Source organism: Catharus ustulatus, chromosome 26 (assembly GCF_009819885.2).
Source record: "Catharus ustulatus isolate bCatUst1 chromosome 26, bCatUst1.pri.v2, whole genome shotgun sequence".
In the NCBI taxonomy this organism is placed as follows: domain Eukaryota; kingdom Metazoa; phylum Chordata; class Aves; order Passeriformes; family Turdidae; genus Catharus; species Catharus ustulatus.
Genome location: NC_046246.1, coordinates 7295070 through 7308489, shown reverse-complemented (window position 1 = coordinate 7308489; position 13420 = coordinate 7295070). Strand labels below are relative to the sequence as shown.

Sequence of the window (13420 nt, the reverse complement as noted above, 5' to 3'; positions counted from 1 at the left end):
CCCGCGAGCCCCGCCACGCGAAAGCACTCCACGCGAGTTTATTCCACGCGAGTTTATTCCACGCGAGTTTTTTCCACGCGAGTTTTTTCCACGCGAGTTTTTTCCACGCGAGTTTTTTCCACGCGAGTTTTTTCCACGCGAGTTTTTTCCACGCGTGTTTTTTCCACGCGTGTTTTTTCCACGCGAGTTTTTTCCACGCGAGTTTTTTCCACGCGAGTTTTTTCCACGCGTGTTTTTTCCACGCGAGTTTTTTCCACGCGAGTTTTTTCCACGCGTGTTTTTTCCACGCGAGTTTTTTCCACGCGAGTTTTTTCCACGCGAGTTTTTTCCACGCGAGTTTTTTCCACGCGTGTTTTTTCCACGCGAGTTTTTTTCCACGCGAGTTTTTTCCACGCGAGTTTTTTCCACGCGAGATTCTTCCACGCGAGTTTTTTTCCACGCGAGTTTTTTCCACGCGAGTTTTTTCCACGCGAGATTTTTCCACGCGAGTTTTTTTTCCACGCGAGTTTTTTTCCACGCAAGATTTTTCCACGCGAGTTTTTTCCACGCGAGTTTTTCCACGCGAGATTTTTCCACACGTGTTTTTTTGCACACGTGTTTTTTCCACCCGAGATTATTCCACGTGAGTTTTTTTCCACACGACTTTTTTCCACATGAGTTGTTTTCCACGTGAGTTTTCTGCATGCGTGTTTTTTCCACACGTGATTATTCCACCCGAGATTATTCCACCCAAGATTATTCCACGCGAGATTATTCCACGCGTTTTTTCCACACGTGTTTTTCCACTCGAGTTTTTTCCAGGCGTGTTTTTTTGCACACATGTTTTTTCCACCTGAGATTATTCCACGCGAGTTTTTTCCACGCGTGTTTTTTCCACGCATGTGTTTCCACCCGAGATTATTCCACGCGAGTTTTCTGCACGCGTGTTTTTTCCACACGTGTTTTTCCACATGTGTTTTTTTCCACACGTGTTTTTTCCACGCGAGATTATTCTACGCGTTTTTTCCACACATGTTTTTTCCACCTGAGATTATTCCACACGTGGTTTTCCCACACGAGATTATTCCACGCGTGTTTTTTCCACGCATGTTTTTCCCACACGTGTTTTTCCCACACGTGTTTTTTTCCACACGTGTTTTTTCCACACGAGATTATTCTACGTGTTTTTTCCACACGTTTTTTCCACCTGAGATTATTCCACACGCGGTTTTTCCACACGAGATTATTCCACGCATGTTTTTTCCAAGCGTGTTTTTCCCACACGTGTTTTTTTCCACACGTGTTTTTTCCACCTGAGATTATTCCACGTGTGTTTTTTCCACCTGAGATTATTCCACGTGTGTTTTTTCCACCTGAGATTATTCCACACGTGGTTTTTCCACACAAGATTATTCCACTCGAGTTTTTTCCACACGTGTTTTTCCACGCGTGTTTTTTCAAAAGGGCGTGCCTTATAGTCGTGAATTTACTGTAATTTTTAATTGTTGCCTCTGCACCAGTCCAGACTCTTTAATTAAACAAATGATAACCGGGATCCATCCTCACTAAAGGGCTTTATCTGCTTTTCTCAGATGCCATCTCCATGGGGATCCAAAGCTCCACACAGACAATCAGGCAGGCTTCAGATGCCCTTGACATGGAAATTTTCTCGCTGATGGAGAGAAAATTGGGGCACGGGAGCCTGGTTTTTTCCCGGGCTGATGACAGGAATAACAGGGCAGGAGCCAGGGAGGACTTGCTGGTTCTGACTGCCTGGCCTGGAGTTTCCTGGTGCAGGCTCAGGGTTGGGAAATGCAAACAGGGTGTTCTCCCAGCAGCACAGCTCCTGCAGGACAGCCACACCTTGGAGAGTATCCCCATGGAACAGGGCTGGGGCCTTCCCATTCAAGGAAAGTACAGGGAGCACGGAACAAATCTGCCCAAGAGCTTGCCCTTCTTACAGGGCTGAAGGGAAAACGAGTAATACAAAAGGCATTTTTAACTTTCGATAAACACCTGTCTCCTTTTCTACCCTCAACCTAAGAAAATTCAGCGTAAAAACCTCACAACACGCACATAAAGTTCAGTTTCACATAGCTGGGATGTCCCAGGGTGCAAACCCAGTTTCACAGACACAGATCTCACTCTGTAAGGGGTTTGTCCTGGAGCTGCACTAGGATTTGTTTGCAGGTTAGAACAGTCAAGGAAATTTCCTCTTGACCAAGCATCTGCACCAACCAAAATCCTTTGCAGAGTTCCACAGGCTGAGACAAGCAGGAACCTGCTGGAACTCGTTCCCAAAGCCTTCCCTGGATGCTGCACCCCCTGGCAAACACCCCCAGCCCAGCACAGCTCCGGCTGATCGGGCACCATCGGGGGAAAGCCCGACCCGGCCGTTTCACAGGAACATTGCACCTGTTTTAGCTTCCAGGAACTGTTCCTGAGAGCAAAGCAGCCCCCGTGTTTTCGCCTCAAGGAGTCTCTCGTTGGCAGAGCACAGTCCTGCCTCAACCCAAACATCACCAACTGCATCACTCCGGCTCAGGCTTCTCACCCAGATATGACTAAGCCCTTTCAGCATGAGAAATATTCAGGATTTCTTGTTTAATTGCTAAAACAGATTAATTTGACCATCCAGCACATAGCCAAGCGGAAAAGAGGAATTGACACACCTAGCAGGTTCCTGCTGAGGCTGATGATCTGCTTTAATTGACGGGTCACGTTTGGGGATGATTTCCCACCACAGGGCTGCTGGGCTCCCCTCCTGCCCTCCACATTTCCTGCAGCCTTCTGACCACTGGCGCTTTGGGAGGCTTAAATCAAGAATGTAACTGATGCAGACCAGCAAACGTCACCTTCAAAGCTCGAGGTTTGGCTGCCACATGTCATGGAAAGGGCCCGTGCCTTCACCACATGCAGCTCTCCCAAGAATTAGGGGCTGCATCTTTACCAAAAGGCCCCTTGGCTCCTGAAGTTTGGGCAGCAAACCAGTTTGGATTGCTGTGGTCACACACATGTGACAGTCAGGATGCTGGAGGAGAGCCAAGAAATCAGGGTGGCCGAGCCCGGCCGCAGTGCCAAGCAACCCCCCCACGCTCCTCCAGAGGTTTTATTGGAGCCTTATCAGATTTCCTGGTGACTCAGAGCAAACGGTCACCAGGCAGAAGGGCACGGCAGCAGGCAGCAGGCAGAGATGGGGTTACAGCCGCATGCAGAACAGCAATCAGTGCCCGCCAGGCCTGTCCCCCAGACCCCAGAGCTGCGCTGCCCAGCGAGGACGGGCCGGGCTCGGCTGTGCCTCTGCAAGAAGCCGGCACAGAGGAGGCAGCGGCTGCCCAGGGAGCTGTGCCAGTGCCCCGTGTCCCTGCTGTCCCTGCAGGGCCGGGCACTGCCCCGTGTCCCCGCTCCTCCTGCAGGGCCGGGCACTGCCCCGTGTCCCCGTGTCCCTGCAGGGCCCGCACTGCCCCGTGTCCCCGCTGGTCCTGCAGGGCCCGCACTGCCCCGTGTCCCCGCTGTCCCCGCTGGTCCGGGCACTGCCCCGTGTCCCTGCAGGGCTGGCACTGCCCCGTGTCCCCGTGTCCCTGCAGGGCCGGCACTGCCCCGTGTCCCCGTGTCCCTGCAGGGCCCGCACTGCCCCGTGTCCCCGCTGTCCCTGCAGGGCCCGCACTGCCCCGTGTCCCCGCTCCTCCTGCAGGGCCGGGCACTGCCCCGTGTCCCCGTGTCCCTCCAGGGTCGGGCACTGCCCCGTGTCCCGCTGGTCCTGCAGGGCCGGGCACTGCCCCCTGTCCCCGCTGTCCCTGCAGGGCCGGGCACTGCCCCGTGTCCCTGCAGGGCCGGGCACTGCCCCGTGTCCCTCTGTCCCTGCAGGGCCGGGCACTGCCCCGTGTCCCCGTGTCCCTGCAGGGCCGGGCACTGCCCCGTGTCCCTCTGTCCCTGCAGGGCCGGCACTGCCCCGTGTCCCTCTGTCCCTGCAGGGCCGGCACTGCCCCGTGTCCCCGTGTTCCTGCAGGGCCGGCACTGCCCCGTGTCCCCGTGTCCCTGCAGGGCCGGCACTGCCCCGTGTCCCCGCTCCTCCTGCAGGGCCGGCACTGCCCCGTGTCCCCGTGTCCCTGCAGGGCCGGCACTGCCCCGTGTCCCTGCAGGGCCGGGCACTGCCCCGTGTCCCCGCTGTCCCTGCAGGGCCGGGCACTGCCCCGTGTCCCCGCTGTCCCTGCAGGGCCCGCACTGCCCCGTGTCCCCGCTGGTCCTGCAGGGCCGGCACTGCCCCGTGTCCCCGCTGTCCCTGCAGGGCCGGCACTGCCCCGTGTCCCCGCTGGTCCTGCAGGGCCGGGCACTGCCCCGTGTCCCCGCTGGTCCTGCAGGGCCGGGCACTGCCCCGTGTCCCCGCTGTCCCTGCAGGGCCTGGCACTGTCCCGTGTCCCTGCAGGGCCGGGCACTGCCCCGTGTCCCCGCTGGTCCTGCAGGGCCGGGCACTGCCCCGTGTCCCCGTGTCCCCACAGGGTCGGGCACTGCCCCGTGTCCCTGCCAGCCCCTAGAGCACGGCCACCCTCTGCTCCCCTACACCTGCTCGCACGTCCCGTTCTCCTCCTTTCCTTTGGCGCACCTGCCCTTGCTTTGGGGCTTTTTGACTCCTGCACAGCTCCCCTCTCTGTGAGCCCCTTCTGCTTCCCTGCCGTGCCAGCCTTGCATGAGCATCCTCTGCCCCTGCAGCCCCTTCCCCTGAACCCGGCCCGAACCCTGCACCCCTCACACACACACAGAGCCCCTTCCCCTGAACCCTGCACCCCTCACACACACACAGAGCCCCTTCCCCTGAACCCTGTCCAAACCCTGCCCAAATCCTGCACCCCTTACACACACAGACACCCACACACACCCTGCAGCCCCTTCCCCTGAACCCTGCACTCCTCACACACCCCGCAGCCCCTTCCCCTGCGCCCCACCTTCCCCTTCCCTCCTCTGCCATCACCACCCCCAGCTCCCGTTCTCCCCCTTCCCCGCTCTCCGAGCTCCCCTCGCACATCCCGCAGCCCCTCACTCTGCTCTCGGCCCATCCCCTCACTGCCGCTGCCCTCACTCCATTCTCGGCCCCATCCCTCCGTCTCCCGGCCCCATCCCTCCCTCTCGCCCCTCACGCCGCTCCCGGCCCCATCCCTCCCTCTCCCCCCGCCCCGCTCCGCTCCGCTCCCGCCCGCCGCCGGCACCGCCCCCGCCGGTCCCTCCCGCCGGTTCCTCCCGCCCGCTCTGTGGGCCGAGCCCGGCGCCGCGGCCGCCCCAGCTCCGCTCGGGCTGTGGCGGGGCGGCTCCAGCCCTCGCCGCCGCGGCGGCCCCGCCGCCCCCCGCCCGCCCGGCCCGGCCCGGCCCGCGCCCCCCGCCCGCCGCCATGGGCGCCGCGGCCCTGCGCGCCCTGCCCTGGGCGCTGCTGCTGCTGGGGCCGCTGCTGCCCGGGCAGGTCCTGCAGGCCAACCCCATGCTCACCTCCGAGGGCCAGCCCGCTCCGCTGCCCGGCGGAGACGTGCCCGGCTTCACCGCCGCGCCGCCCGCCGCCCCCGAGGTGATCCACCCGCTGAAGGAGCAGCCGGCCAACGGCTCGGGAGAGGGGCACGCCAAGCCCCGCAAAGCCTTCCCGGTCATCGGCATCGACTACACGCACGTCCGCATCCCCTTCGAGATCTCCCTCTGGATCCTCCTGGCCTGCCTCATGAAGCTGGGTAGGTGGGCGGCGAGGTGGGGGAGTCCGTGGGGAAGGGCCTGGAGAAGGAGGGACCCCCCTGAGCAGCCCAGAGCGGGATGGTGGGACAGACACCCCCGAGCATCCCAAGGAGCGACCCTCGTGAGCTTCTAGCACGAAGGACCTGCCGAGCATCCCAGGCGGGACCCCCTGAGCATCCAGGGCAGGACCCCCTGAGCATCTAGGCGGGACCCCCTGAGCATCCCTTGCAGGACCCTCTGAGCATCCAGATGGGACCCCCTGAGCATCTCTTGCAGGACCCTCTGAGCATCCAGATGGGACCCCCTGAGCATCCCTTGCAGGACCCCCTGAGCATCCCAGGTGGGATCCCCTGAGCATCCCTTGCAGGACCCTCTGAGCATCCCAGGTGGGACCCCCTGAGCATCCCAGGTGAGACCCCCTGAGCAACCAGGGCAGGACCCCCTGAGCATCCCTGATGGGACTCCCTGAGCATCCAGGTGGGACCGCCTGAGCATCCCTGGTGGGACCCCCTGAGCATCCCAGGTGGGACCCCCTGAGCATCCCTGGTGGGACCCCCTGAGCATCCAGGTGGGACCCCCAGAGCATCCAGGTGGGACTCCCTGAGCATCCCAGGGCAGGACCCCCTGAGCATCCAGGTGGGACCCCCTGAGCATCCCAGGTGGGACCCCCAGCTACACGGACAGACACCCCCAGCCATCGCAGGCAGTGACTCCTGTGAACATCCCAAGGAGGGACCCTCTGAGCATCCTGGGGAGAGACCCCTCTGAGCATTCCAGGGTGGGACCACCCCAGACATCCCAGGGCAAAGTCTCCTGCACATCTGCAGACCTCCCGGGCTGGCTGGGCCGGGGTGGGCACTGCTCTCCCCACGACCTTGTCTCTCTGTCCTGGCCTGGTGGACAGCGGCATCGCGGTCCCTGCGCTGCCACAGCCTGCTCCGTGCTGGGAGCGCGCCTGGAGATGCTCCCGACCTCTGCTTGCACCGGGGCTTTCCTCCCTTGGACACTCGGGGAGGAGGCATCCCGTTTGCTCACTTCCTCTGCACGCCACACGATGCCTTTTGTAACCTTGGAGAAGTCACTCAAAAACCTCCCGGTGCTTCGGCCTCCCCTTCCTCCCCCTCCGCAGCACACCGGGATGGGTTTGCCTGTGCTGCAAAGCGTCCCGAGATTCCCGCATTAAAGAGAACGGCTCAGCGCTGGAAGAGTCACCGGCTCTGGGAAAGCATCACTGCCGGGGCGGGGGTTGTTGACAAAGTGTTTTCCAAACTTCTGCAGCTGGATCAATAGCAGCAGGATTGCCCCCGAGCTGTGATGTAACCGCTCCGCTCGGCCCTGCCGTGCTGTCCCCGGCCTCGGCAGTGCAGAGCTGGAGCTGGCCCTGGTCCCATCACTGGTGACAGAGCCGGGGGACAGGTGAAATGTTTGCCTTGCAGCAGGTGAGCAGGGAAGGGAGCTCTGCCCTCCTTCATTTTGCTCCTCGATCGCCATCAGTGGTTTAGTAACACTCGCTTATGGGGCGCTCCAGCTTGCTGAGGGAATTCTCGCTTTGGGAGCTTTTTAAAGCCGGTTCCTGTTGTGAGCTGTGCCCTGCCCTGGTCTGGAGGGGTCTGAGACCCCCAGGAGCTCAGATCCCTCCTGCCCAGGTACTCCTGAAAATGCCCTGTCCCCTCCTCAGCGCTGTGAGCGTGCGTGGGCAGGTGAAGCCCCATTTCCAATTCCATTCAATCCCTGCTGAGTGTTTTATTTATGTGCAGGCAGAGGAGTGAGAGCACTTCAGACCCGGAGGCTTGTCTGGGAGACAGACAGGCAGTCAGGGCAGGGTGGAACCAGGTGGGAACCACGGGGTTTGTGCCTTCCTGGCCTTGCCCAAAACCACCTCGGGCACGTTCAGCTCTCCCTAGGGAAGGCAGATCTCCTTTGGCAGGGCTCTGCTGTTGCACTGCACCTACAGCCCTGCTCGGGGAGCAAAGGGTGAGGAAATCAGGAGTATCTGTGCGGAAGCTGGTGGAGAAAGGAGGGGCCAATGGCCTGCGGGCCTGCCGGGGAGCACGGGGAAACTGCGCTGGAAAACACCAGAATGGGCAGAGGAGAGCGGCGCTGGGGCTGGATGGACGTGCTGGGGACAACTCCCTGCTGTCATTGGGGCTGGGGACACCCACCCTGTCACCCTCTGTCACTGGGGACACCCACCCTGCTGTCACTGGGGCTGGGGACACCCACCCTGCTCTCTGTCACTGGGGACACCCACCCTGTCACCCTCTGTCACTGCTGCTGGGGGAAGCTGCTCTGTCGCCCTTGCCTGGAGCCAGGGCTGGTTTGTGCTGCAGGAAAAGTTGTGTCTGCCAGCTGTCAGCTTTGATGCTACAAATATTGTGCAAGACTGTGTGTTTTAAGGGTGTATTTTAGGAGAGGCTGCCCTGCAAGTTTGGCAAAGGTCTTTGGAGGGGGCAGGTGCCCTGCAGAGCTCCAGATTGGCTGATTATGCCAAAACCCACACCTTAGCTTACCTACAGCTCTGACAGGGCCTTGACAGCAGGGTTGCCCTGGGACACCCTTTTCCTTGGCCTCCTTTCCAGGGTTTTGCATTTCTTGTTCGTGCTGCCTTGGCAGGTAGTTCCCAAGTTGCTGGTACAGCTCCCTCTGCTCGTGAGCTGCAAAAAACGTCTCACTGCTCCGTGTCCATATCCCAGCCTGGCCTGTCCCGCCCTGGATCACGGGGTGTTGTTCAGCAGCAGCAAAATTGGCTTTTTCCACCCAGGGATAGCTCCGACACAGCTGGGCACTGCTGGCAGTGCCACCTGGGCTGGCAGGATGGGGCTCACACAGCCCCAGCCCCCTGAACCGGGCAGGGTCTGCACCATCCCATTTCCAGGAAAAGGGGAAGGGGGCTGATACACAGAGCAGGAGCTTGCAGTGCTTCCTCTTTCTCCCCACCCTGTCAGTGTGCATTTATTGTTGCATCAGGGTGATCTGCAAAATTCTGAGGGGACCAACATCTTTTTTCCAAGAACGGGAATTCCTGTGGTGTGGGCTGTGCGTGGCAGCTCAGCACCTCCTGCCTGCCCTTCCCCAGCTCAGAGCTCCTCTCTGCTGGGCTGAAGCTGGTGATTGAGCCACAGGTTGCTACAAAACCGAGTCTCCAATGCTGTGAGTTGCTTCCGGGTGTCACCCTCAGGGTGGCCGTGTTGAGGAGCTCAGAAGTGCTCACAGGGCTCTGCTCCAGGCCAGGGGATGCACCCTGACCTTGTCCTGTTGCTGCTCAGTTTCCCTGTGTTGCTCTTGAAGTTTAGACAGTTCCCCAGACTTTAATGCATCCTCCTGCTGTCCCATCCAGGGGACTTGTCCTTTCTCCAGCAGCTCTCACTGTGGCTTTGTTTGGGGAACCAAAGGTGTGAGTTGGGCCTTTCCCCTCTGGTGCAGTTTTTGTGAAACACCTCGGAGATGTTGCTTTCTGGAGGATCCTCACCTGACAGGGCACAGAGGGATGAGTCTCCCCAGCACGTCCTGCAGGCAGGGGCTGTTCTGCCCAGTGGAGAAGGGGAAGGTGGTGCAGGCTGCTTTGCTGAATGCTCATGGTATTTTAGGGCTGTGTAGGGGAAGAGGGAGTGAGGGGCAGCTACAGCCATGTGCAGGACAGGTCTGGTGGTGGCCTGGCTTTGCCAGGAGAAAGCTTTGCAGCTGCAGCCTGCAACCAGGTGTTGTCTCAAGCTGCTGTATTGTTGGAGAAGGCCAGACCTTCACAGAACACCCCAGTCAGGAGCCCAGGGTTTTGCAGGGATCTCATTAGGGCTCCTTCACACCGTGCCAGGAGTGGTTGGGAGGCTGAGGGCTTTCCCAGCCTGCTTTCCTCACTCTGAAGGTTGACCTTTCAGCTCCCAGGCTACCAGACACGTTATGGGGAATTCAGGTTTGACTGTAAATACTTGCTGGTTTTGGGGGAAAGGGAATGAGTGAGTCAGGAATGCAAATAACAGATTGTGGTCAGCAGTGCCTTTGCTGGCTGTGCTGGGGCCCAGCAGGCAGAGCTCTGTGGTGAGCACCAGCTCTTACCCACCTTGGAGAAGAGCTGGGGCTACCTGTGTCTACAAAACCCTCGCTGGCTCTTCCTTCTAAAGCCAGAAATCAGAGACATATTCCACTAACCACCCTGCATGGGGCATGTCCTGTTGTCTGTCTGCACCAAATGGCTTCCCAGCCTCCCTGGAGCATCCTGGCCACCCCACCAGCAGCTCAAGGAAATCACAGGGTGTGGTGGGTTCACCTTGGAGGGAAAGGAGCCTAAAATTCATATCTTGAGCCCAGGGTTTGAAAGTTGGATGGTGCCTTTTCTTCTTTTCTCTGGCAGATGGAGGGAGGCTTCATACCAGGGCCAGGACAAGGGGAAGTGGTTTTATGAAGGCAGGTTTAGATTAGATTATAGAAATAACTAGGTTACTCAGAAGGTGGGCAGGCCCTGGCACAGGGTGCCACAGAAACTGTGGCTGCCCCTGAATCCCTGGCAGTGTCCAAGGCCAGGTGGGACAGGGCTGGGAGCAGCCTGGGACAGTGGGAGGTGTCCCTGCCTGGGGTGGGAGGTGTGGAACTGGATGGGCTCTGAGGTCCCATCCCACCCAAACCATTCCATGGTTCTGTGGCTCCTGGTGCCCACCAAGCTGCTCTGTCACTTCCCTCCTCTGCACGAGAAACTAGGATGGAAAAAAACTCATGGCTCAAGATAAAGGCAGTTTAATAAAGCAAAAGCAAAGGTCATGTGTGGAAACAAAGGGAAACCAAAGATTTATTCTCAACTTCCCATCAGCAGATGATGTCCAGCCACTTCCTGGGAAGTACCTTCAGGAGCACAGTGGCTGCTCCGGAAATCAAATGTCGTAATTAGAGCTGCCCACCCTCTCTTCCTCTTTACTCTCTGCTTTTCTGTGGTGTGGAACATCCCTTTGGTCAGTTTGGGGCAGTCCCAGCAGTGTCCCCTCCCAGACTGCTGCCCACCCCCAGCTCCTGGTGAGGGGCAGATGTTGGGGGCAGCTCTGGTGCTGTGAGTGCTGCTCAGCAGAAACTCGGGGTGTTATCAACCCCTGCCAGGCAGGGCAGGGTGAGAGCGCTGAGGGCTCCAGCTCAGCCAGACCAGAGCACTCTGAGGGCTTCAGCTCAGCCAGGCCAGAGCACTCTGAGAGCTGCTGTGGGGCAGTGAGCTGAGCTCAGCCAGAGCACTCTGAGAGCTGCTGTGGGGCAGTGAGCTGAGCTCAGCCAGGCCAGAGCACTCTGAGAGCTGCTGTGGGGCAGTGAGCTGAGCTCAGCCAGACCAGAGCACTCTGAGAGCTGCTGTGGGGCAGTGAGCTGAGCTCAGCCAGACCAGAGCACTCTGAGAGCTGCTGTGGGGCAGTAAGCTGAGCTCAGCCAGGCCAGAGCACACTGAGGGTGCTGTGGGGCAGTGAGCTGAGCTCAGCCAGGCCAGGGCGTGGGGACATCGTTCCCTGTGTGCACAGCAGTGACTGCAGGGTCCCCACAGCTGAGCTCCTTCCTCCCCAGACACTGCTCACTGCACTGGGAGCCTGTGGCTCTCACTGAGTCACTGCTCTGTCTCTTCTTCCCCCTGGCAGCCCTGTTGTGTCTGGGGGGTTTCCTGCCCCTCCAGACCGAGTGACAGCTGCCAGTGCCAGCCTGGCACTCACAGAACTGTCCCCACTGTGTCCCCACTGTGTCCCCACTGTGTCCCTTCTGTGTCCCCTCTGTGTCCCCACTGTGTCCCTTCTGTGTCCCCTCTGTGTCCTCACTGTGTCCCCACTGTGTCCCCACTGTGTCCCCTCTGTGTCCCCACTGTGTCCCCACTGTGTCCCCTCTGTGTCCCCTCTATGTCCCCTCTGTGTCCCCTCTGTGTCCCCACTGTGTCCCCTCTGTGTCTCCTCTGTGTCCTGTCTGTGTCCCCTCTGTGTCCCCACTGTGTCCCCTCTGTGTCCCCACTGTGTCCCCTATGTGTCCTCACTGTGTCCCCTCTATGTCCCCTCTATGTCCCCTCTGTGTCCCCTCTGTGTCCCCTCTGTGTCCCCACTGTATCCCCACTGTGTCCTCACTGTGTCCCCTCTGTGTCCCCACTGTGTCCCCACTGTGTCCTCACTGTGTCCCCACTGTGTCCCCTCCGTGTCCCCTCTGTGTCCCCACTGTGTCCCCTCTGTGTCCCCCTCTGTGTCCCTTCTGTGTCCCCTCTGTATCCCCTCTGTATCCTCACTGTGTCCCCACTGTGTCCCCCTCTGTGTCCCCACTGTGTCCCCACTGTGTCCCCTCTGTGTCCCCTCTGTGTCCCCTCTGTGTCCCCACTGTGTCCCCTCTGTGTCCCCTCTGTGTGCTTCTTGTGCTGGGGTAAAACGAGCCGGGACAGGGTCTGTGCTCAGAGCTGTGCCAGGGTGGGTCAGGTGGGGACACGCTGGTGCCTTGGGGAGCTTTGGTGTCACACCTGAGCCCCCTGTGCCAGCACAGCCCCAGGGCTTGTGGCTCCTTTGGAGAGCACCCGTGGGCCCCAGCCCTGCTGCTCCTGGGGAGGAGAGAGATTAAGGAAACTCTCAGAGCCTGTGAGCTGGTGATAGCTGGGGGAACAGCTGGGTGCAGGTGGGGCTGTGGAGCCTCACAGGGCAGGGAAGGGGGACTCCTGCACCTGGAGAAGAGACAATTTCAAAATGGCCAGAGAAATGTTTGTAGAAGCTGGTAGTTGGCAGCGAGATTTGGGTGCTAAAGCTCTTGGGTGCTAAAGCTCTTGGGTGGTTTTCAAATGTTTTTATCAGCCCACATGCCCTGAAATCGTGGCTTTTGGAGGGGCCACCTCGAGGTCTGACAGAGCCCTGTGAGTTGAGGAACTTGGATTCCTTTGTGTGAGGGTTGATAAGCAAGGTGGCAAACCTGCTGTGGTGGCTGTGGATGGAAGAGCTGGATCTTGAGAGCAGACCCAGCAGAAACACCCCAGAGCAAAGCCCTGGCGTGGGGACACCTCTGCCAGTGCCACCTGCAGGGATGGGGACGGCACAGCAGGGAACATTCCCAGGGAATTCCTGTGTGTCTGTGGGATGAGTGTGCTGGAGTTGTGTCTGTGGCCCCTCTGCCACACAGGGTGGCCATGCTGGGCTGGCTTTGCTGGGCTGGCTTTGGCTTTGCTGGGCTGGCTTTGGCTTTGCTGGGCTGGCTTTGCTGGGCTGGCTTTGCTGGGCTGGCTTTGCTGGGCTGGCTTGGCAGAGCCGGGCTGGTGGAAGGGGCAGTTCCTGCTGGATCCTGGCCCTGGCTGAGCCTGCTTCCCTCACTGAGCCCCAGGGAAATGTTTGTCTTATTCCTGGCAGGAATGTTTGTCTTACAACCTGGCTTATCACGTGTTGGCTGCAGACCCCGTGCTGGTGAGAGCTCTGAGGTCCCCCCAGTGCCCCCACTTGTGTCAGGAGCTGTTCAGGGGAGCTGGGCCCTGGTGAATGACTTGGGAAAGGATTTTGGAGAACTGCTGCAGCTGGTGCCACGGAAGTGTAAATTGTCGTGACAATGAATTTAAACAGTCTCTTCCAATGCAGACTTGTTGCATTCCCACTCCCTTATTGGGGGATGATCCAAACACATGCTCTGGCTCCCTCTTCCCCTGCTTTGCCATCTCAGATAGAACAGCCACGACATTTATTTTTCCCTCTCTGATCTGCACATTGCGGGTGTCTGAGCTAAAAAACATCCAAACTGTTCCCTCTGTGGATCTGAGAAAACC

At 59.3% G+C, this 13420-nt stretch overlaps 1 protein-coding gene across 1 annotated transcript in view; it reads left to right on the top strand.

The window, feature by feature from the left end:
• Positions 1–5362: 5362 nt before the first annotated feature.
• The window catches only part of SLC9A1 (solute carrier family 9 member A1), a 28964-nt gene continuing 20906 nt past the window's right edge, over positions 5363–13420 (top strand). Inside the window, exon 1 of the mRNA XM_033080859.2 lies at positions 5363–5690. Within this exon, the coding sequence (XP_032936750.1) occupies positions 5363–5690 (328 nt within the window). The remainder of the gene's footprint in view (positions 5691–13420) is intronic.